This window comes from Aptenodytes patagonicus, chromosome 21 (assembly GCF_965638725.1).
Source record: "Aptenodytes patagonicus chromosome 21, bAptPat1.pri.cur, whole genome shotgun sequence".
Classification (NCBI taxonomy): domain Eukaryota; kingdom Metazoa; phylum Chordata; class Aves; order Sphenisciformes; family Spheniscidae; genus Aptenodytes; species Aptenodytes patagonicus.
The window spans coordinates 6,067,115-6,089,939 of record NC_134969.1 but is presented as its reverse complement, the minus strand read 5'-3'; the positions used below and the strand labels follow the sequence as shown (position 1 = coordinate 6,089,939).

General features: G+C 43.6%; 1 protein-coding gene across 1 annotated transcript; it reads left to right on the top strand.

The window, feature by feature from the left end:
- The first annotated feature begins 31 nt into the window (after nt 1–31).
- Nucleotides 32–21,430, top strand: MATN1 (matrilin 1). Its single transcript, XM_076357280.1, has 8 exons — nt 32–119; nt 3,231–3,577; nt 11,459–11,681; nt 14,239–14,364; nt 14,663–15,076; nt 16,996–17,148; nt 19,710–19,790; nt 21,381–21,430. Exons 1-8 carry the CDS (start codon nt 32–34, stop codon nt 21,428–21,430), a joined length of 1,482 nt encoding a protein of 493 aa, XP_076213395.1.
- The last annotated feature ends 1,395 nt before the right edge of the window (nt 21,431–22,825 follow it).

Sequence of the window (22,825 nt, the reverse complement as noted above, 5' to 3'; positions counted from 1 at the left end):
TCTGCATTCAGCCTCCGGCTCCTCCACAGCCATGGACAGGATTTTCTCTGCCTTGCTGCTCTCTTTGCTGCTTCTCCTCCAGAGCTATGGAGTTTGCGGGGCACCTCCGCAGCCGAGAGGTAAGTGGGGAGCTCAGCAGCGGGATACATGGTGTCAGTCCTCTACCTCATTGCCATCAGCCTGCTTCGGGACTGGGAAGGAGATGAAGGAAAAAGAAATACCCAACATCAGTCAGGGGAACAAAGGAGCTTTCTCAAATATTTTCCCAAGGCAGCAAAACCTGGAGATGTGTTTGCTTCTGCCTGTTGCATTGCTTTAAAGAAATAGTAGGAGGTCTGTACAGAGGCACAGCAAAGGTAGCATCAGGTCAGCCCTAGCCCCCCAGCGTAACATCAGCCTCGGGGCTCACTGCTTTTGGTTGAAGGAGGCCCGGGCAGGAGAAGGGCTCTCCTCTACCTTCTCCTCTCCACAGCTCTGCAGAGGGCTGGTTTTGCTGGGAGCTCAAGGAGGAGCTGGCCAGACACCTCGAGCTCTGGTTAACCTCATCGAGCAGGAAGGTCTGAGTCAGGTTGCTGAGGATGGGCCTTTCCTAGGTTTTACTTCATCCGTTCTTGAGCAAAATCCTGCTCTGTTTGTCTTTCCAAGTGGGGTGTAGAGCAGCCAGATGGGCGATGAGCTGCCTGCTCTTTGAGGTTGCGTGCTCTCTAACTCCTAGTCTGCAATTAGTGTCAGCCAGCACCTGGTAGCGAGGAAGCATCTCTCCTCTGCCAAGGGCAGAATGCTGCTAGGGGCTCCAGCCAACGTGGAGAACTCACCGCAGGAGAGGTGGCCAAGGCAAAAATTACTGCTGGGTTTTAAAAATGCTTGAATGATCTTATGATGATGCATAATGCATAGACCTGGGCAGATTGACAGTTGTAAAATAGTCATGACAGTGACTGCAGTCTTAGCTGTTGCTTATGAAGGGGAGTTTTCTGATATACTGACCAGTTGCTCCTTAGTAATTTGGAAAGGGAGAGTTATCTTTGCTGCAGAACCGCTAAGCGCTACTGAGGTCAGGAAACTAAACAGACCAGTCATTCAACTCAGCCCTACCGTGAGCAATCGCTATTTCTAAAATAAATACCTTTTAATTCTGAGCTACGAGGCAGGTTTCCTGTTCTTTTAATGAATATGGCAAAGATGCTCTAAGAGATATTTTCTGCTAAATCAGTGCGTGAAGTTCAGCTATTCCTGAATAACTTCAAGTGTGGACATTTTTAAAAATAGAGGAGGATTTTATTTCTGGTTTAATTCAACTTTAAAATAAACTGCGCTGAGTCAAGATGCCACTCAGAGCAAGTGTGCCTGACTGTCACCTCCTAGAGATAACCAAGGCCTGTCCTGCAGACCCTGATGCGTGCACAGTGGCTGTGACCAGACAGGCTGAAATCCCAAAGCTCCCACCTGATATCTCCTCTTTTCTCTTCATTTCCCTGAAATATTCTTCACTCTCATAAAAAGAGGTTAAAAATGTTATTTAGGGCAAAATCACAGAGCTTCCATGCATACTTCAAACCTTCTATTGGATCCAACTGTTCCTAGGGGGGAAAAAAAAAAACAACTTTTCTTCCTCGGTTTGTCACTAAAACCAGAGGTGATTCATTAGCTACAGTGGCAAAGGGGAATCTGTGCTTTATTTCTGGAGGAACCGATTGCAAGAATTTGAGCCTTTCTCTATACCTTCATTTCTCACCTGTAAAACGGGCATAACCAACCCCTGTTAAAGGGATTTGCAATACTGTAGATGGACTGCCAACTGAGTTTTTCCTTCCTCTGCAATGAATTATGGCGGTAAAGCGAAAGTCACCCACATGGGAAAAGGTTATATTGCATTTTAGTGGAAACTAGAGCATCTGACAAAGTAACCACTGCCTGCTCCCCTTCTACACACAGTATCTTTCAGAGAGACCTTTCTGGGAGCCAGAAGCAAATTCAGCATTAGTGTCTCTCAGGAAACTAACCTGATTATATTCTTTATGGATATATCGCAGGGTATTTATTTTCATCTGTCTGAAAGACTGAAAACTCCATTAGATTTCACACTGAGGACTAGCTATAATATTTATGTCATAATTTGGAACAAATTTGTTGGCCCAAAAGCTCACATTTAAAAATCTGCCCGCAGAAATCTCCTTTACGATATAACCTATATCGTCCCTCTCTGCGGAAATCAAATATTAACAGAGCGCTTGATGCCCCTACAGAGAGAGGCTAAATGATAGAAAAAAATTAAAAGAACAGAATGCTACAGATCTGGTGGGGAAAATGGGACGATTCATTTAGAATATCATAAAAAATATCAGTCCTTTTTATGTTTTGCCACAGTTGAAAATTAGGATGGAAAACAGCATGCAAATGAGAAATTAAAAAAAAAATCACTCAGCTCTTTGCATTGCTAATGCTTCCTGTTTATACCATTTACTTTTTACAGTGGATATTCATGTCTTACTATGGGGTTGTAGAGATTAACTATCAATTATGTGGTTCTACATCTCTTTATTTTATTCTCCCTCACCAGCTCACAGAAATAAAACAGCGCTGGTCTTTGCTGTGTTACAGTATGTCATTATTAGTGCCACTAGCCGAAAGACACGAGACTGGTTCATGCTATGTTGGTTAGTTAATCTGTGTGTCTTGATTCACAACCGAATCTGAACTGCTGAGTTTCATGCCTGCTTCTGGTCATGCATGACAAAGATAAAAGCTCATTAATTAATATCCATGTGGATTGCTTATCCATGTCCGAAATGTGGTAACTCCTTTTGAGACTTTGTTTGATGCAGAAGTGCACGCACAGGCTTCAGTTCACAGCTTTATTCCTCCCTCCATGCTGACATAAGCGAATTAAGTTTCATGTAGACATTAGCAATGGCCTGGGGTTACAAGTGGGTAACCTGCTCCCACAAGCGCAGCGCTGGTATCTCATCAGCTCGCTCCTTCAGAAGTACATGTTATCAACCAGTAACTGTGCTTTTCTTACAGACACTTTCCTATGAAAGGAAAAAGAACATTTAGAACTATTAGGTTAAAGTGGTCTCACTGGGCCTCTCTGAGACAGGCAGAGAAAGGATTGAAGCTTGCAGGTCCTCTAGCCTCAGCTGCTGCTCTAAGAAGACCATCCTCTCCCTCCTAGTATACTTTTCTCTTCTTCTTCTTTTATTTTTCTCCTCCCTCCTTATCTTTTCCAGGCACCCTGTGTAGAACCAAACCCACCGATTTGGTGTTCGTCATTGACAGCTCTCGAAGCGTGCGCCCACACGAGTTTGAGAAAGTCAAAGTCTTCATGTCCCGGGTGATTGAAGGGCTGGACGTGGGCCCCAACTCCACCCGGGTGGGTGTGATCAATTATGCCAGTGCCGTCAAGAACGAGTTCTCCCTCAAGACCTACCAAAACAAAGCGGGGCTCCTGCAAGCAGTGCAGAGGATAGAGCCGCTCTCCACTGGGACTATGACTGGCCTGGCTATCCAGTTTGCCATTAGCCGGGCTTTTAGTGACTCAGAAGGAGCCAGGGTGAGGTCTCCCAATTTTAATAAGGTAAGGAAATTTTCTGTTTCTTGGATGCTCCTTCTTTCATGTGGCTCATCATGGAGTGATTGGAAAAATCAGAAAAGGAGGAAAGGTGACTTTCTCTGTGCTTTGAGTCTGTGGGGACAAGTGGGGGTTAATTGTCAAAGGTGACAAACCCTTGGGAGGTGGAAACCTCCCAACTCTTCTTGAAAACAAAGCTCAACTTTCTTTTGGGCAGAGCTGGCCAAAAGTGGTCACGGTAAATTTAATCCAGCTTCACTAGCTCTCGCCTCTGCCTCGAGTGTCTGTCCTTTGGGACGTGGCTCCCTGCTTCCAATGTTCCTGCGACACCATACCACCATGAGATGATGATCTCAGCCAGGTTTGCTAGGTGTGAACAATGATCATCTTCCCCAAAATATTGTAATAAAGATGCTTCAGAATCCACCATAGTAAAAAGTGAGGCAACCTTCTGAAAGTTTCCTTTGAAATGGCCCCTTTCAGCTGCAGATATAAAGCAAAGCGCTGTTTCAGAGTCCTCCACTGCTCTTCCAGTTTTTCAGAGGCTGGCTGATGGCTAAGTTTTCCATTCTGGGTATTCTCTCCAGGTATACAGACTTTACTGACCATTTAGCATTTAAGGCTGTGGTATAAGGTCAGCTTAATTCCACACGTGGTTGCAATGGGCATCGCTGCTACTGACCCATATTCCCTGTCCAGGAAGCTCAGTCTTTAAAAAATTATTCCCCAGATACCTCATTCATTCTCTCTGGATTTGACCATGAATGAAACCAAACCTCAGCCCAGTGACCGTCATCAGGAAAACTCTCTTCTGAGCATGTAGAGAATGTATATTCTTGACAATCGTGAACACACTTCCTAGGCCCTTGTGTCCCATGATAGCTCCACTGGCTTTCTGCTATGAGACTGGACCAGAAAAATAAGCAAAGGCATTGCAAGCAGCTAGAGCTTTCCACCAGCTGGACGAAAGCCCAGCTGTTGAAGTGAGGAAGCCTGGAATTTTTCTCCTGTTTACATTATTTTTGGAACATCAGACACTTTCCATTTCTCTCACTGCTAGTAATGCTCTAGGGAAGGCAGAGCAGAACATGGAAAAGATTTCCAGGGATGGCAAGTCAAAAATAATACTGAAAAGTGAAAAATAGGCACTCGTAAAGTTCTGCAACCTAAAGGCTCTGCTAGTCTGGAATTCAAAAGATACCCCTAAAAATGAGGCTGTCACCTACAAGGATGATCTAATTAAATACCTTGTGTACCTCCTCACCATGTTGAACTATAAGCAACTTGTAAATATGAATGAATTCATCCTCATATGGTCTTCTGTTGCGGGATTCACAGCAGGGAAAATTCTATGTATCCTTAGCCTAAATCTAGTTTGACACAATAGGAAGAAAACCAAGGGTAATAACAGGAGAAAAATTACACTCCAAGAAACTTTCACTAAGTCTCATTGGCAATCAGCTCCCGAGAGAGAAGCTCATTTGATGAGCCATCATGATCACATCATTACTCAAGCTTAGGAGTCACCTGGTGCAAAATATAATAGCCCAGTTCTCGCAGGGGAACTCCAAGACCTAACTGCAATGTTTTTTATTCAAAAGGAGTAACATTGGTTTGTTTGTCAAATTCTTTGAGGTTCACTGAAAGAAATCATTGCAAAATTGCAAGGCATTATTAATATTACATTGTTTTGGGTTTTTTTTAGTAAAGAGCTTTAAAATCCTTTAGGTGCAAGACTAATTGTTCTCATTATCTTCACTGAACTACTTCAAAGAGATTAAGTGTGGATTCAGCCTTTAGCTCAAATCTGCTATTTTCTGGAGGTTTAAGCAACTGCCTGTTGCTGCCGAGGTGTGTTTTGCTTTTCCCTGCTTTCCCAGCAGCAGTAAGTCTGCCGCAGGGTGGCAGGAGAGGCAGCAGCGATCCATGCTGCCCGCTCCCACCGCTCTCAAAAGGCTTTGGAAAGGACTCATTTCTCAGAGAGCTCAGGGCTGCCCAGTTTCTCCACGGATGACTTCACTGAAGAGCTGTTTCAGATATTGCACGGGAAAGAGATGTTTCCTCCAGTGAAACCGCTCCAGGGGAGCTGGTGGGAAGGTGACAGGCAGAGCCCTTCTGCCATCTCAGCCTGGACAGAGCACCCTATGGTGGAAAAACATGAGCAGAGTGGGAAGTGCGGGTCTCCTCTAAGCAGGATCATCCATAGCCACACACAAACAGTGCCCTTCTGTCCAGAAGAAAAAAAGTAACGGGAAATGCTTGGGGTTTTTGGGTATTTTTTAGCACAAAACCAGACAGCTGAACTGAAACAAACAAAAAAAAAAGAATTGTCTGGATGATAATATCTATTTCTGCTTTTCATAAATTTTTATTCTGATTGAAGTGCAAAAATTGTTTAATAAGAAAGAAAACACAAAAAAATCCCAACAGTTTGAATGCCAGACCACAGAAACATTTCAGTTGAGTACTGATAGGCAAAAAAAGACATTTACTTCTCACTACTTCCAATACAACCTTGCAAAAAAGCTTATTTCTCATCTCACTCCATTAATTCTTGTTCCAATGTCCAGAATTGCCAGAAGCTCCAAGCAGGAGAGAGGTTCAGATGTGCTTGTCCTGCCTCCTACAGTGTCAGCAGTAGCTGCTCACTGTGTAACAGTAAATGTGGTAGCGATGCAGGAGGGGGTGGATGCTGCTCCTTCCATTGGAGGTGGTCAGCTCTTGCTAGAGGTATGATTATAGCATTTGCTTCTGAGATGTGTCTCGTGATCAGACTTCCATTCAAAGCTGTTAGGCACCTTTAGAGATGGATAAGGGTGCATGAAGGGCACCAGTCAGCGCACAAAGTTCTCTTTCCAAAACCTGGGAGTTGTTGCATGGCTGCACATCAGAAGAAATCACAGACAGTCGTTAATTTGCCATTAAGTGGCCTTTGGGACCTGACAACTCAAGGTAGCTCTTCCCCAGGCTCCATCCCTTCTACTGTCATCAGTCCAGGAGATTTACTTGTAGGGAAAAAGTCAGGGGCACCAAGGTGGCTGAAGCCGTTCTCTTCTCAACATTTGTCCTGTGAGCAAAGGAGGGCGGCAGAGGAACAGCAAAGGGAGTTAAGACTGTTCCATGTATCTGCCATCTTCCACACAAGGAGCTCAGTACTGGAAGAATAATACCAGTGCCCTCCATGGCACCAGTGATCCCACACTGAGCACAACCCTGACACAGCTCCAGCAACACCCACAGAGCCCTCAGACCTCTGAGTTGGGCAGACATCCTCACCCAATAGATGGAGGAAATCAAGAAACAGGAAACCTATGGCCAGTCGTTGCACCTAGAATGGTACCCGGGTTATGAATGAAGGATCCTAAAGGAGGGGTCTGATTTCCAGTCTTGTTGTGTGAAGGCAGCTCCCATTGATTTCACTGGTTTTCTTATTCTTTACCTTTCAAATGGAACAAATAATAGGATCTTTTTAGATCCACTTTCCTCTAGGACCACTACCCAATCCATTCATAACCCTCAGACATCTCACCATATTTCATTATTTTCTCCTGTCTTTATCCAACTCCCCAATATCTATTTTAAGACAAGGTGACCATGTTTAGGTCAGGACTGGGACACAGTCCTGATTTATACAATACTATTATAATACTTTCAGTATTAGTCTCTATTTTTTTCCTTAATACAGCCTGACACCTTACACGCAGCACTGACCATTACTGTAGATTGAAGAGACATTTTCACTGAGCTGCCTATGAAAATGCCTGGATCTTTATCTAACGAATCTCTTCCACGCCATTTAAGCAACCCCTTTCCGTGTGCACTATTTTCCTGCTCTTGTCTACTCTGCAGCTGGGCTGCCAGAAAACTCGCTCAACATGGTCTTGCAATCCTTGCAGTTTCCTGTCATCTCAATACACGTAAGAGCTGCTAATATACCAAACAAGCCTTTAGTTTAAATATCTGAGCACTTCAAAAAAGATCAAATTTATTTAGTGGCAATAGCATGGCTAAAGCATCAATATTTCTGTGGACAACGGTACAAAGAACTCTAAAGTTGCTTTGTCTGCCTGAAACCTTATTTCCTGGACATCTAAAAGAGCAGAACAATAGTAGTGTCTTTTTAATGATTTATCCTAGGCATTAAAAAAGAAAAAAATAAATCACTACAGGCTTTTACCTCTTTCCTTCCTCTTTGGATCTGGTCAAAGAGACAGAATCACAGAAAGGTTGAGGTTGGAAGGAACCTCTGGAGGTCATATTGACCAACCCCTCCCTGCTCAAGTAGGGCCACCTAGAGCTGGTTGCCCAGGACCATGTCCAGATGGCTTTTGAATACCTCCAAGGTGGGAGACTCTACAACCATTTGCATTCCTTGGTTTCCTGGTTATTGTTCTACTTTTTCCCACGATGCCTTGAAGTCCAGCAAACTTTTCCCTTCTGTGACCCTCATGATGCTCAAGGTGACCCCGTCATCTGCTGGGAGGATGAACAGGTCACACGGTAATTTAGGGAGGCGAAGGTTCCAGAAACATTGGACACGGTCCTTGCTCCTTCCCACAGCAGAAATCCAGCAAGACGTTGTGAAAATCTGTGCTATGGTTGTCTACAGTGTGGGACACTGGTCAAAGCATCACAAGATCATTCAGTCTTGCTGTGCTCCGTGCAGCAAATGTCACCCCAGGACAGGGAAAAGCACTATTTGTTTCTGTAGGAGCTCAGAGTAAAGTCTGTTTATACCTTTATAAAAAACTACAGGGGTGCCCAATTACTTTTATCTTTCCTTAGGAGAAACAACAAATAGATTGTCAAATTGCTGAGAAAATCACGGGCTTATTCAACTTTCTGCCCGATTCCCCTTTCAGTGCTGTTACAACATTCACCTTATACACTGCATAATGAGACATAGCTACCTTATTAGCTGCTGGATTGCCTACACATGCCCGTGAATACTCTGCAGTCTTAGTTAACCAAGAATAAATTGTCTCATGAGAACATGGGGATTTTCTATATGACAGAAGTAACGCAAGAAGGATCCAGAAAGTTAAGAATTCACAGGAAAAAGAAATAGGGTGGTTAAAATGAGTAAAAGTTTTGACCTTGAAAAGCAAAAGTTTCTGAGTTTCCTTAGGGCAAAACTGGAGATCCTGTTCAGCTATTTGAGACAGCAAAAGCGTTCACCCTTTCTTAATTCTTCTCACATGGCTACCCGCTGAGTCCAGCACAAGCCCTACGCTGCAGAGCAGTGTCAGCCTCTACAGGATGCAGCGGTTGCTCCTTTCCTCCAACTTGTCTCTTGCTCTTTACCAAACAAGGCACATAGCAGGACTCTCAGCTTTTTAAACGAGACAAGGTCATAACACAGAGAATTACAGAGATCCTGTGACTGCAAATAATTTGGAGGTAAGTTTAAAGCAAAAGGATGGTCTTTTTCACGCTGGAACTCATTGCCTCAGGCTGGCAGGGAGGGCAAAGGTCTAGAGGGGGAATCCTAAGAAAAATCACAATTTCCTAATTATCAAGATAACTACGTATGATAGCAAGATCACTTCATACTTGTTCTATTTCTTACACTCTTTCTGTAAGCACCTGGTCCTGGCCACAGTCACAGACAGGTTCCCTGGCTGGTTGGTGCTTGGTCTGACTACTGTTACGCTCATTTTAGCCATGGGTTCACTGATTAATTCCTGATGCCTGATCCAGACTCCTTGTACCCAGAAGTTTTGTTTTCTTCAACAGCAGGTCAGAAAGCAACATGAATTTTGAGTGCTCTACAGTAATTTTCACACAGATGTATTATTCAGATCTTTCCCATCAGATCCAGACATGGATGCTGCTACCAGACACCTCCTGAGTCATATCTGGGGCTCAGGCCTATGTGAAGATGCCACCCTGGATGTGAAGAACCAAAGGAACTGATTAAACTTGGAGAATCACTTTATTTAGACAGAGAAATGCCAGGAGAACATGCAACACCTCCATCCTGTGACAAACACTGAGAGAAAGATATGCAGCTACTGACAGAAACCTGTTCATAGGGTGGTGTTGTTCGCAGAAGCTACTTGATAATACATCTTGTTTCCTGACAGGTTGGCTTTTGATAAGCTCTAATTGGCAGCCCCCATCTCAGAGCTGCTGCGTGTATGCAGAAGCCAGAGCTGCTTAGCCGGCTGCTGAGCGGCTGAGTCGAGGGCTCTCTCTCCTGGCAGAAAGCACGATTGCATGGCTGGCTCTGCTCCTTGGCTTGGCTGCTGGTCCAGAAACAACCCGATTGCTCCTTTCGGTCCATCTTTGATTTTCATATTCATTCCCCTTTACAACACACACTGACATCTGCCACGGGTGACACTTTTCCTTATTTTGGCCGCAAGCAGAAGAGAAATACTTGAATTTATTTATTTATTTTCCCTTGGAAGCAGCCAGTTACAGAATTGTGATGCTACTAGGAATTTTTAATTTTGTAGCCCTTAGGAAGTGCAGATAAACACCTGAACTTACAGACCTGTGCCAGATTGAAAAGCTCTACATTTTTCCTGGTTCACCCATATTTTGTATAGAAGGAAAGCTCTGAACGGGGCAGCAGATTAGTATTGCAGTATTACTCTGGGGCAGATGACTGCAGCCTTCAGCCATCCCTCGGCTGAAGGGTGGGCAGAGGGGGAAGGAGCCACTTCATCTGCATGGCCAAGGCCCCTTGGGCGCATGAGGCAGGGAACCCCACTCCTGACCTTACCCAAGATGAATTTTCTCCCACCTGAGGATGTAAAACAGCCATCACACTGTCGTAACTGAGCAGCTGGTGGGTCTGATTTTATCTTCAGAAAAATGGAGAGCATATATGGCATGGAGGAGAATAGCAAATACTGCCTTAATGACCAGATGATAGCTCATTCAAACTCACTGTTGCTGCCAGATAGATTTTTTTTTTTGCCTTTTTTGTTTGATGTTTCTTTACTTTCTATATTACTGAGGGTATCTGCCTGTGATGTGGAGGTTTTTTCTGCTTAGCAGCTCACCTGCTCCTGCTGATTATATTTCTCCATACTGCATCATATCCCAATCATTTGCTTTGGAGTTGACAGTGGTGTCACAATAAAACAGTCGTAAGGAAAAGTGGCAGGAGCAGATGAATCAGCAAAGAACAAAAATGAAGGTTTTGTGAAAATGTCACTTGTCAGAAGAAAAATAAAGAGGAAAACGGACAATCTAGCAACAGGAGCAGGACTCTTGGAGGTTTTCGACTGGTTCAGGGCTCCATCTAATCCAGGGTGAAATCCAGTTCCCACTTAAACCAGCTGTCAATTTAATGCTGATGTTAGGAGGGGTAGGATTTCACCTCTGCTATTTATTGTGGAACAAGGAATCAGAAATCATGGCAGACACTGACACACTTTGTGACCTTAGGCAGATCTCTTCCCCTCCCTCTGCTTCAGCTTTTCCATCTATAAAATGGGGAAAAGTCTTCATCTCATGATGTTTTCTTTACATTTCCTGAGATTCTTTAAAGTTCCATACTGAGTCAGAGTTGTCCTTAGTGTCAGCTGGGGGTTCATGAAGATTGAGTTTGGCTTGAGCATTAGTTTGCATATGAAGAACATAACCTTTACTTTGGTTTCCTTAGGGGCGAGATGTACCAGTTGTCCCTTAATTAATCAGTCAGGTCCATGACAGTTTAACCTTTCCAGTGCAGAAAGAAACAAACCCTACATAAAAAGAATGGCTTGTGTGATCTCAGGGGGAATGGGAAGAGGGGGAGGAGGGGGTGGCACTTCCTTGTTCTTTAATTTTAGAAATGTGAAATCTTCTTTACTAACCCAGCCTGTTCCACAAGCAATAGTGATATTAACGCCCATTCAAACATACACCTCGCCTCTGCCCTCCTCTGCATAGGTGGCGATTGTTGTGACCGACGGACGTCCCCAGGATGGAGTGCAGGATGTGTCAGCAAGGGCCAGAGCAGCTGGCATAGAGATCTTTGCCATCGGGGTTGGCCGGGTGGACATGCACACACTGCGGCAAATTGCTAGTGAGCCCCTGGATGATCATGTGGACTATGTGGAGAGCTACAGTGTTATAGAGAAGCTGACCCACAAGTTTCAAGAAGCTTTCTGTGGTAAGTCCTTGCCGCAACCCCGGGTTCCTAGCCAAGAGGTACAAGTGGCTGCCAGTAAGCTTTCCACATGGAAGTTGTATGTGCGATCATCCTTCATCCATCTGCTCCCTTGTTCCAAGGACGTGGGTCTGCAGGAGCACGAAGCAGTATGGAACAGATGCTCTTCGAAGTTGCCTTTCAAGAATTTCAGGTTTTGCTTAGGGAATTTCAGGTTTTAGTTAGAGAAGTCTCCAGACTTCATTGGCATGGAATAGTTTGTAAACATGACCCACGTACTCCTTGAGGCATTGAAAAAGAACCTGGAAAACATGGTCTTTATATAGCTAAAATCATTGTCCTTATGTTTAAGCCTATCTGGGCAGTTCTGAGAATCTGGCTTGTAATTTGCCCCACCAGTATTGCCTTCCAAATTCCCAGCTGAGCAAGGGATGGTTTCACTTCCCTGCTGGAGGCTGAACCACCTTTGCCTGACTATGCTGTTGTTTTTGCAAGCCTTGTGAGGCAGGAAACTATCCTGGCTGGTGCAGTGTCTGATGCCTTTCTGCATAGCATATAAAAAGAGCCTGACTATCCTACAAGCACATATTCACTCCTACATGAACTGGTGAATGGAGTGAGAAAGCTTTATTACTTTCAAAGGTACCCACAAGACTGTAGGAGGTGGTCTATAAATATCCATTTTATGTCTTAGCAAGAGAGGCCTGAGGGTTTCGCACGCCCATCCTGCTGAAGCACAGACGTGTGGCAACACTTTTTAAAAGGTGCAATACACCACAGTGCCTATGGCAAGGTATTGCAAACACATACACGCAGATGGACCTGTAAAACTCTCCAAGACCAATCTCTTCAAAAGGTGTAAAATTTCATGATTCAACTTTCAGGCTGAAAATGATGGGGGTGAGCAGCTTTTCATCAAGGAAAATGTCTTCCTTTGTAGGAAGGAGGAAAATTTTGAATATAAAGTGAGTCATGTATTATAATCAGGTGTCACTGCACCAGAAGCTCATGAAAGAGGGGAACAAATACTACATGCTAAAGGGGGGATAGAGACAAAATTTGAGAAGGTAGAATCCAGGCCATGAATATTTGTGGGAGTTTGTGTTGGCTGCCCTGGAGTCAGGAGTCAGCCAGAGACGGAGAGGCCTGACAATGTGTTTTGAAGTTCTGGCATTGAAGTTTTTGAAGTTGGTGTCATTCAAAAAGACAAAGAGAAAAAAAATCCTTTCTGTGCCTTGCTTTTCAAATTTGTAACATGCAGATGACAAAGTTCTCCCCATGGTAAAATCCCTCGGAGATGCATCCGAGGGAAGCACTGTGCTAGGGATTATTATAGCTAACAGAGAATAGCACCATATTAACTGCCAAGTGGGTTGTTATCGTGCTATGCAAGCAGCTGCACAAAACCGTCCTTGGAGATGTACCCAAACACCACCTGCTATTGCAAAGCACGGTTTGTGGGTACTGACAGCAGGAAGAACTGTGCAGCACTGTCCAAGCTGTTTCCCATAATGCTCAACAAACACATGGGAAAAAGGGAGACCCTTGGCGATCCAGCCACTGGTTAGACTAATAAGATCTCTGTAGGCTTCAGAGGACTCAACCTGAGAGCCCAGTGTTACAGCCATCTGCGTGGTTAGTAATATTCCTAATTATATGAGCTACACATCTACTGGAAAGGTCTACCAGTGCTGGCACAATGTGCATACATGTGAATTGGGAAGGCCAGAAAAAGTACAAAATACATGCAGAGCAGAACACAAATAACTTGAAATAATGAATAGAAGCCCCTTAACTTTGAAAGACTTGGCGCCACCTCCCATCATTATGATAGAACCAGAAACTCTCAGTTTTCTGCACGGATTTCCCTCATATTTGTAAATGAATTCCTTCACCCAGATCTGTTTACTTTTGAGTGTGTTTTCAATCATCATTGCTGTATCTGTGACAGCGTTGTCAGTCACTGGACGCTGCTGGCTCAGACAGCTGCAATGCAGCTTCTGTTTGCTCAGCATCTCAGGGTCAGATCCAGGTTAAGATCAGCAGGCAGAAACGTTTGTAGAGAGCGAATCTGAAAGCTGCACATGTGAGAGTAGCTCTGAAGGGAATTCCAAGTATGTTTGGACATGAATCCCATCCAGGAAAGAAAACTGTATATGGGGCTGAACTCACTAATCATAATTGTACTACATAGCTGGAAAAAATGGGTACTGGCCAGTCCAGGTGGTAGGTTGGAAACCAAATCTCAACCAGTAGCTTTGGAGAGTGAAGTATATTGTGATATGCTCAACAGACAGATGGTTTTTGCCCTCAGTATGGAGATTATTTCTAGTCCTGGCTGTGCGTTAGAGTCAGGAGACTTGTGAAAATTTCTCCTTTCCTCTTGTATCTCAGTCACTATCCAAGAGTAATGACCTCTGCTGCCTTGTCTTGCTGCAGACAGGTTTAGTTATCGCTGAGCATATGGGACAAATATCATGCTTTGTGGATGGGCCATGTAGGCTCTGGGTTGAGAAGCCTTGGCACGGTCTCTGATTTTAATCTGCACCTTTGCTTGCAGTGGTGTCAGACCTGTGTGCCACTGGAGACCATGACTGTGAGCAGATCTGTATCAGCACCCCAGGAGCATACAAGTGTGCTTGTAAAGAGGGTTTCACGCTGAACAACGATGGGAAGACCTGCAGCGGTATGTAATGATTTTCATTTGCACTGAGCTGAGCTGTGATCTGCAGTGGTATGGTGGGGACAGGATTGGGACAGGGCAGACGTGTTCTGTTCAGAAAAGGCAGAAAAGGAAACTATGCACTTATAACCAAGAATTATTTTGAAAACATTCGTTTGAAAACAACTCACTGTTGTTGAGTTTTGATTGATTAAACCTATTTCATTAGCGATAAAATGACACTAGGGTTATATTTTCCTACATAATTAATTGGGGTCTTAGTTGCTATCTTCTTTTCCCCTCTTTTCATATTTTGCTTCAGCTTGCAGTGGTGGGTCAGGATCTGCTCTGGATCTCGTTTTCCTGATTGATGGCTCCAAGAGTGTGCGGCCTGAGAACTTTGAGCTGGTAAAGAAATTCATCAACCAAATTGTGGACTCGCTGGAGGTGTCAGACAAACAGGCCCAAGTTGGCCTGGTTCAGTACTCCAGTTCTGTCAGACAGGAGTTTCCACTGGGGCAGTTCAAGAACAAGAAGGACATCAAAGCAGCAGTCAAGAAAATGGCCTACATGGAGAAAGGAACGATGACAGGCCAGGCTCTGAAGTACCTCATTGACAGTTCCTTTTCCATCATCAATGGAGCTAGGCCTGGGGTCCCCAAGGTGGGCATAGTCTTCACTGATGGACGGTCACAAGATTACATCACTGATGCTGCTAAGAAAGCCAAAGACTTAGGTAGGTCTCCTGAATTCTTAGTGGCTTGTTTCTCCCTTGGACCAGGTACTGCATTTGGTATCAACCTATGTATGAGTCTTTCCCTGGAGATGTCTCTTACTTAGGATAGAAACAGGTTACTATAAAGTGATTTTGTCAAGATATTGCCTGACTATCCTTGCACGATCATAAAGAACTTGGAGCAACTCTGGCTGGGGTTCAGACAAATCTTGGTTTGCCAGTAGCTGGTTTTTGTTCCCACAGCCCCTCTGTGTCCTTAATCTAAGTCTGCTGGAGGTCTTTCTGCTGGGTAGGGTGGAGTTTCACACATTTGGTATGGGATGCATGTTGGTCTAGCATGCTTCACACAAATGTGAAGGAAATCGCAGGGAGAAGCTGAGGATTTGTCTGATGTTGGTAATGAAAGTCAGGTCAGCACCAGTGGCACTCACAGTGAGGCAAAGACGACCATCAGAGAGCGCCTTGGGGAATAACGGGAGTTGTAGGGCCAAGTGTGGCTTGGCTGTATCAGCCTTAAGGCCTGGAAAAGAAAAAGAAGAAACAAAACAATAAACAAAGCAGAAACACAGATTAAGAGAGTTACTGTGGACTCCCTGTCCAAGTCCCAGACACACCCAGACACACTAATAAGTAACTTTCTTCAGCTTCTACTGGAATATTAAAAGTGCACAGTAGCTACATATTGATATATCTATATGTCTGAACACTGTGAAGTATAAATACCTTGAGATCTGCCCCTTTGCTGACCTGCTGAACAAGTTCCCAGTCTCCTGACATCTCTATGTTAAATGGATGCAGCCCATGTGAATACGCTCATGTATTACTAAATCCTTTACTTCCTTTGAACTCGACCACTAGATGGGACTAAGGGCTAGCACATAGTAATAAAGGTCAGGTACCAGCTCATGAAAAGCTGATGTTTACAAAGCAAGTTGACACGTTATGTGGATGTTCAGCTCTTATAAAACAAAAGGTCTTTATAAACAGTATCTATAGAATTTACTCCTCTGTGATGATAAAACTCTATGCCTTGTTTCTTCCTCCTCTCTTGTCCTACGCAGAAATCTCCAACATCTGCTCATAAGTGATTTCAGTGGGATAAATAACAAGATGCTTATAACTAGACTCCAAACATGTTCCTTGAGTTGAACTTTGAAAAAAATTAATATTGGATACATCCAGAGGTAGAAAGACAAGGCAAAAAGGGGAGGAGGGGAAAGCATTACCAGTGTCTAGACATGGACAAGTAGAGACAAATACTTCGCAACAGGGGTTAACTAGTGTCACCATTAAAGTCAATGGGAAAACTGCAGTTCAGTTCAATAGAAACAGGTTTAAGCCAGAGGTGGCAAATCAATCTCTTGGCAGTGAAGCATGGCACCTGGACATGTTCTTAACTCACGCTGTGGGTTGCTCGTGGCAGACTATATGAGTTGCAATTTTAGAAAGAGATTCAGCTACAATTTTGCTGAACCACAGGTCTCCATTGCACAGGGGACTTTGCCACTACATAGGCTGATTTATGGTGGCTGCAGGCTATTTTGAAAACTTCCACTGTTTCCTTTGGCTGTATTATCGCTTCCCTATTAGTTGGATGCATGATCCTGTCAAGGTGTTATGATCATCTGTCCTTTCTTGTATCTCCAAAACATTGTTCTTGTGGTGATAGTGGTCATTGTCTGGATAATTCTAGTAAGTCTTTGCCTGCAAAAAATATTTTGGAACCCTGGTTGACCTGGTTGAAATAAATCTATAATAGTAGAAGGTAAAGGGTTTAATTTCCCAGTTAACATCTGCAGAGCTGTGTGGAGACTGTGGGTCCAGAAGGTGAGCAAGGATGTACAAACTGACAGGGGGCTGGTACCAGAGCAGCAAGATGCTCCGCGGCTATCCAACTGACAGCCTCCCATTGCTCGCAGGCTTTAGGATGTTTGCTGTGGGAGTTGGCAACGCAGTTGAGGATGAGCTGAGGGAAATTGCTTCAGAACCAGTAGCCGAGCACTACTTCTACACGGCTGACTTCAGAACCATCAGCAAGATCGGGAAAAAGCTGCAAATGAAAATCTGCATTGGTAAGAGTGGGGGATTGGGGAGAGGAGGGATTTAGTCACAGAATTTGAAGGCTGGAAGCAGAAGGACAAAAATGCCCCTTCAAATGGTTGTTACAAACAGCTCTCTGTTCTCACTGTATCGAGTTTGAAGGGTACTTGGGAGGATCATGAGACATCAACATTTTGGGTGGTTACCTGAATCACAGCCACCCCTACACCTCATCCATCTCCCCCTCTCACAAACTGCCTTCTCCTTCCCTTGTGCTCCAGCCTTCTCCCCTTCTCTCCCTTCCTCTTCAGTAACGATGAATTCATGCAGTACCAGGTCCTGAGAATAGCCAAAAGTGACATAAGGAAAGAAGAGTTGCTCTTAAAAGAGAAGCTAAGGGTTGATTTATTTGGCTTAATATGAAGATCATCACAAAATTGGACATCTGAGTTGAAGCTCACTAACCACTGGCTGCTCCTACAGTCAAACAGGCACCACAAGGGTGACGCATTTCAAGTTAATTAAGCATCTAGTATCTTCCACATGACTCATAGGTGTCTAAATTTGGGCAACATGAATGCTAAGTTGCCCAGGTTTGGATCACCTAGTGAAGCAAAGGCTGAGAGGACTGACTGGGACACAGGCATGACAAGAGGAGGTAAAGAATAACATAAAAGTTAAAGAATATTGACCTGTAAATAACCTGAGTCTAAAAACTATTTAAAAAAAAAGAACTACCATGGTTATTTTGGATTCTTATTTTGAAGGAATCATATGCCTCCTGTGAAATACTGGCCCTCTGCAGTGCATCTGCTTGATCAGGCAGATCACAGTGAATCCCAAACACTCAGGCTTCATTTAAGACATTGAATACCTTGCAGCACTTCTGAGAGCTACACTGCCAGGCTCATCAGGAACCTGGCACTCTCTTGTCGAGTCCAGGTGCTCAGGCTCCTTTATCCTGCTAGGCAAGGGTTTCCTTCTAGTTCCCAGCAAGATACATTGCACACAGCTCTGATGGGGCTCATTTAGTTCCCAAGAGAGCTCTGCCTAGCTCGGCTCTACTTCCCATGAGTGTGTAGAGCTGTTCTTGAGTGCCCCATAGCCCCACGCAATGCAGAGACCTCCACTGCTCTCCTGGCACGCGGAGACGCTCTACAGCATCAACTGGATGAAATAATACACATTGCCAAATGTCAATCTCATTTTTCCCTCTCTTTGCAATTTCTATCATTGTTATTTGTGCCAAAACCAAGAGATATCCATGTAAATATTAGTGGGTTAGCAGTAGGTGACTCATCTGTTTTTCTCCCTAAGTGTATAATAGAGAGAAAAAGTACTCGGGAAGTTAGAGGCCTTGCCTCAGGAAAATCAGATTTGGTTCCTTGCTTTACTACAGATGTCCTGGGTCATGCTGAGCAAGTGTCCTGTTTACCAGATTCTTAAAGATGGGACCTTCCTTTCCTCCCGGAGAAGTCTGGGAGGGACAACACCCTCCTGTGACTGCAGAGCCTGGTAGCCAGGCTTGCAAGATAGAGACTCACTTTGACATGGCTGCTTTAAAAAGTAGGAGTCGATTCAAGAACAAGTTGATGGGACCCATATGAAAACCCCCAAAATATTGTATTTAAATATCTTTCGAGAAAGCAAATACATTTAGACTTCAGCATTCAAAAAAAAAAAAAAATTTCAGAAAAAGTACTTGTTTCAAAAAAAATCACCTAACAATTGAGTTAAAAAAAAAAAAAGGGAAAGGAAATATTTGTATTTGTTTGATTTCCAGTGCCAGCTTGTATTTATCAACAGATGGCTAGAAATCTTCTCTTAATACCCAGCTTTAGTTTACTCATGACTGGTTTAATCTTGTTGCGGTTTTGTGCAAGTGATGTCCTTTCCCTTAAAAAGTCCTTCTCCTATTTACTCCTTCTGTTTGCCAGGCAGTTGAGCTGACTCAGTGTGGTCTTGTAAACATCTCCTTTCTTTTCCAAGTCATCTCAGTACCCTTTTTTGCTCCTATTCCAGTTTAAGCTAATTTTTCTTGAAGAACATATGTAAATTATTTACATAGATTAGCAAACTGATTAATGCACATTCCTCCGCCTGCTCAAGAAATGGAGTGCTGAAGCAAAGCTCAAACAAGTTTTGACTCTCAGATGGTAAACAGTGCCTCCAAAGTCTTATTTCACAAAAGTTTATGAGCAGCAAAGAGTATGGCCCCCATGGTGATGCTATTGGGAAGAAAAGGGGCAGACAGAGATTGTTTTGAGCACCGTATTTGGTCAGATTCAAATTTTGGGGGCAAACTTTAAGCATCAGTAGTAGAGCTCAGTGGGTTTTCAGGAAACTTGGAAATCCAGGAAAGACATTTTTTGCACAGAGCCTGGCCTATAGAACAAGAATATGTGAAGTTCTCTTGTCATCTGAGGTTAAAGCCAGAAGTGATCAGTCAGATAATTAGGAAGAATGATATTTTGATTTCCTTCATGTTTGTGATAAAGAAAATAAGAATTACTTTGTTTCACTTGTCTCAGTGATTTTGATTTAATCCTTTTTTGTGCCACTTAACCCATCTTCTTGATACTTTGATCCACAGAGGAAGATCCATGTGAATGTAAATCTATTGTGAAGTTTCAGACCAAAGTAGAAGACCTCATAAATTCATTGCAGCGGAAATATATCCTTCGGAAGCTGTCTTTGTTCAGAACTCAGTGGCTTGGGTTGTGCTTTCTGGAGGGGCCAGTGGGGAAAGTCTACACGTGGGGGAAGGAGGCTGGGTAGGTGTTCAGGAAGCTGGGAAACAAGACACTTGGGTTATAAATGTGTATAACAAGAAAAGTCCCTGCACCAGAGTGCACAGCTACTGGTCTGACACAGAATAAGTAGAACAGAAACAACAGAGCCAAAGTAGAATATGTCAAACCATTGCAAGACAGCAATGAGCTGTAGGCACCAAGACCTAGGTCAGTTTTTAGAAAGATGCCTAAATGCTGCCAGCGTGACTACTGTGGAAGCATGGGTCATGCATGGGATGATGCTGCTACTTCTGCAAGCTGCAGGTCCTGTTAAGCAGGCCAGAATGCGAGGGCTGAGAGCAGAGGTGGCTAGCACTGGACTGTGAGCAGACGAAACCACTGGTGCACACATGCAGCTGATTCACTCAGTCTTTAAAGCTCCATGGACAGGATTCTTTTTATCTGACGGTAAATGTCTGCAATGCAAACATCTGAGTTGGCTGCCTGAGTTCCTCCACAACGCTGGAGGGAAAGAGGGTCTTCTCCAGAAAACCACCTCTGACTGTATAGTTGGTGGTCTGCATAAAGTCAGATGGATAGGTCCAATAGTCAGATGGATAGGTCCAATAGTCAGAGGGATAGGTCCAATTTCTCCCAGCTGTCTAAACCTCAGTTGTGAGAGACTGACTCTCGTGTAACTGCTCGCTGCAAACATCTCCAGTGAGGACGGCTGGATCCCATCTGAACTGAGTTTGTGGGACTGCATTCTGCCATGCTGGGTCCTGTCATATTGCACAAAGACCATGAATAAGTGATTGAAAGAGGAACAAGAAAAAGAAAAAAGTTGTGAATAAGATTCAAACGTCTCATGGGGAGAGAATTAGTGAAACCTTGGGGGGGCTCACACAGGGCTAGGGAGATTTTTCATTACTGAGAATAAGGAGAGAATATAATTTTAAAACTAATGTTGTAATTTATTCACACATTTCAGTGCTTTACTATGTCAGTTGCACAGTATATTTTCTACTCTTTAACTCAAATTGAGTGAAATCCAGGACTTAGGTTATGCAAAAGGTCAGAGTAAATCAGTAGTTCTCACCCAGTGGGTTGCCGCTCCCAGGCACATCATGAAAAGCAATTAGTGAAAAGAGCAGAAAATTGCACCACACTGTATAACTCTAAGAAAAGCACTTGCTCCACTCTTCATGCAACCCATACTGTTCAAGGTCAGGAATTCTCTGTCAACCACTCAAAACACACTCCAGTCGTTCTCACATTTTTTACTCTTCCTTTTATAGTAAATTTATAGGTGCATGTGAGTGCGTGTGCATGCATGAACATTTTCTACCTTCAATAAAAGTTCATCAACCTGAACAGTTCTGGAAATGCCAGAGTAGGTGATGACAGCATTCCTCTGCTACCTGCTCCCAGCAAAGTAGCTCCATTCATTATTGGTTCTGCAAGCCAGGGGAGGACTTGAGCGATGAATCACTAATGTGCACTGTCATTTTTTCCCCTTAACTCTTGCTCACTGGAAGCTGTGGCAAAAAGGATCGAAGCCCTGGAGAACAAGATCATCTAGGATCCCAAAACAATATTATTTCCTTCCTTCCTAATATAACAAAACTAGAACTCCTTCACTTATAAAGGAGGGCAGCTCAGCCACAGTGCTATGGCCAGCTTGTATTTTTTTAAAGAGTCTAGTCTACCTGCATTTGTTTAAAAAGGGAAGAAGTATAACAGTAGAGCAGACATTGTATAACGGTCAGAGCACTGTGTGTGACTGAGAGCTAGACCATGCTAATATTTGTTGCATCGTATAGAGTGCATATATTAAAAAAACTGGAAAGATTTGTTTTTGATTTAAAGCTTAATATATATATGTGTGTTAATGAGTACTTGATTACGAGTTCTGTGAATCCTCGCTGTGTTCTTCTGCATCTTTTGTTTCTATGCATGAGATAATTTAATTTAAAAGTCAAAGTGACTTAAAATCAACTCAGATGCTGAGTGTAAAATGTCAAAGCCGCTGATCAGCTTATTATTGTAAGCATGACGCATTTGTCAGTAAGTAGGTGAAATACAGTAATGATCTCTGAGTGTGCGCTGCAGACAAGATAGGATAGGATGCTGCTGCTAGTTGGGTTTATCTATAGCTGCTGTACAATATAAAAAGAAAAAAAGCTCAGCTTTCCTAGCCAGCGAATGCTCTCACAATGTCTCAGTGAACTAGCACCTGAGCTAGACCTGTTCTGGGTAAGTCCTGATAATGTGCAATGAGCCAGTGGCCGTGGCTCTGTATAACGCAAGGCAGTACTGTTAACACCAACCCCAGCAGATGTGCCCCTGTTCCTCAGCTCTCCGGTCTCCACATCCCCAACTGGAGCTACAAAACGTCATTAGCACCTAAAACACAGGGAACTGCTGCTGGAGCTGCTGCCGATGGAAGCGGTGCCTTCATCACTGCAGTGACCGGAGGCTCACTAGCTCCTTCCTTATCCCACATCTTTAAGCACCTTCAAAGCCAGTAAGTTCATCTCAACACCTTTCAGACTCTTCTTCTGTTCCTGGATTCCCGGCACTGGCAAGACAAAAAAGCAATGTGGGCTGGAAGCATCTAATGCTGCCTGTCTCCTACAGCTGTAGTCTGGCTAGGCCATGGAGTGAAGAGGCCATGTTTATTCATGGCACAATGGTGCACCATTGAATGTGAGCACAAGGGGGTGGGTTTGGAGAGGTTTTTATTTTTATTTTTTGTATTAAAATATTTATACTTGAGACTATGTGAAAAGCTTTTCAGAATAACTTGGCCTGTTCAGAAATGTCACCACAGCAGATGTGTTTTAGGTGAATATTAAAAGTTTGCTGAAAATTTTAAAAGCGAATTTAACTTATTTCTTTGTGTAAGCTTTGAAGTAGTTGCCTGACAACACCACCTCTAGTGTTGTTAGTGAGTAGGAAAGCCTCCACCTCATGT

What these genes read in the sequence shown, in the direction of transcription:
- MATN1 (XM_076357280.1), top strand. Translation starts at nt 32, where the DNA reads ATGGACAGGATTTTCTCTGCCTTGCTGCTCTCTTTGCTGCTTCTCCTC. An exon ending in GGTCTCCCAATTTTAATAAG is followed by an intron (nt 3,578 to 11,458) that starts GTAAGGAAATTT and finishes TCCTCTGCATAG; the next exon opens with GTGGCGATTGTTGTGACCGA. An exon ending in GTTTCAAGAAGCTTTCTGTG is followed by an intron (nt 11,682 to 14,238) that starts GTAAGTCCTTGC and finishes CTTTGCTTGCAG; the next exon opens with TGGTGTCAGACCTGTGTGCC.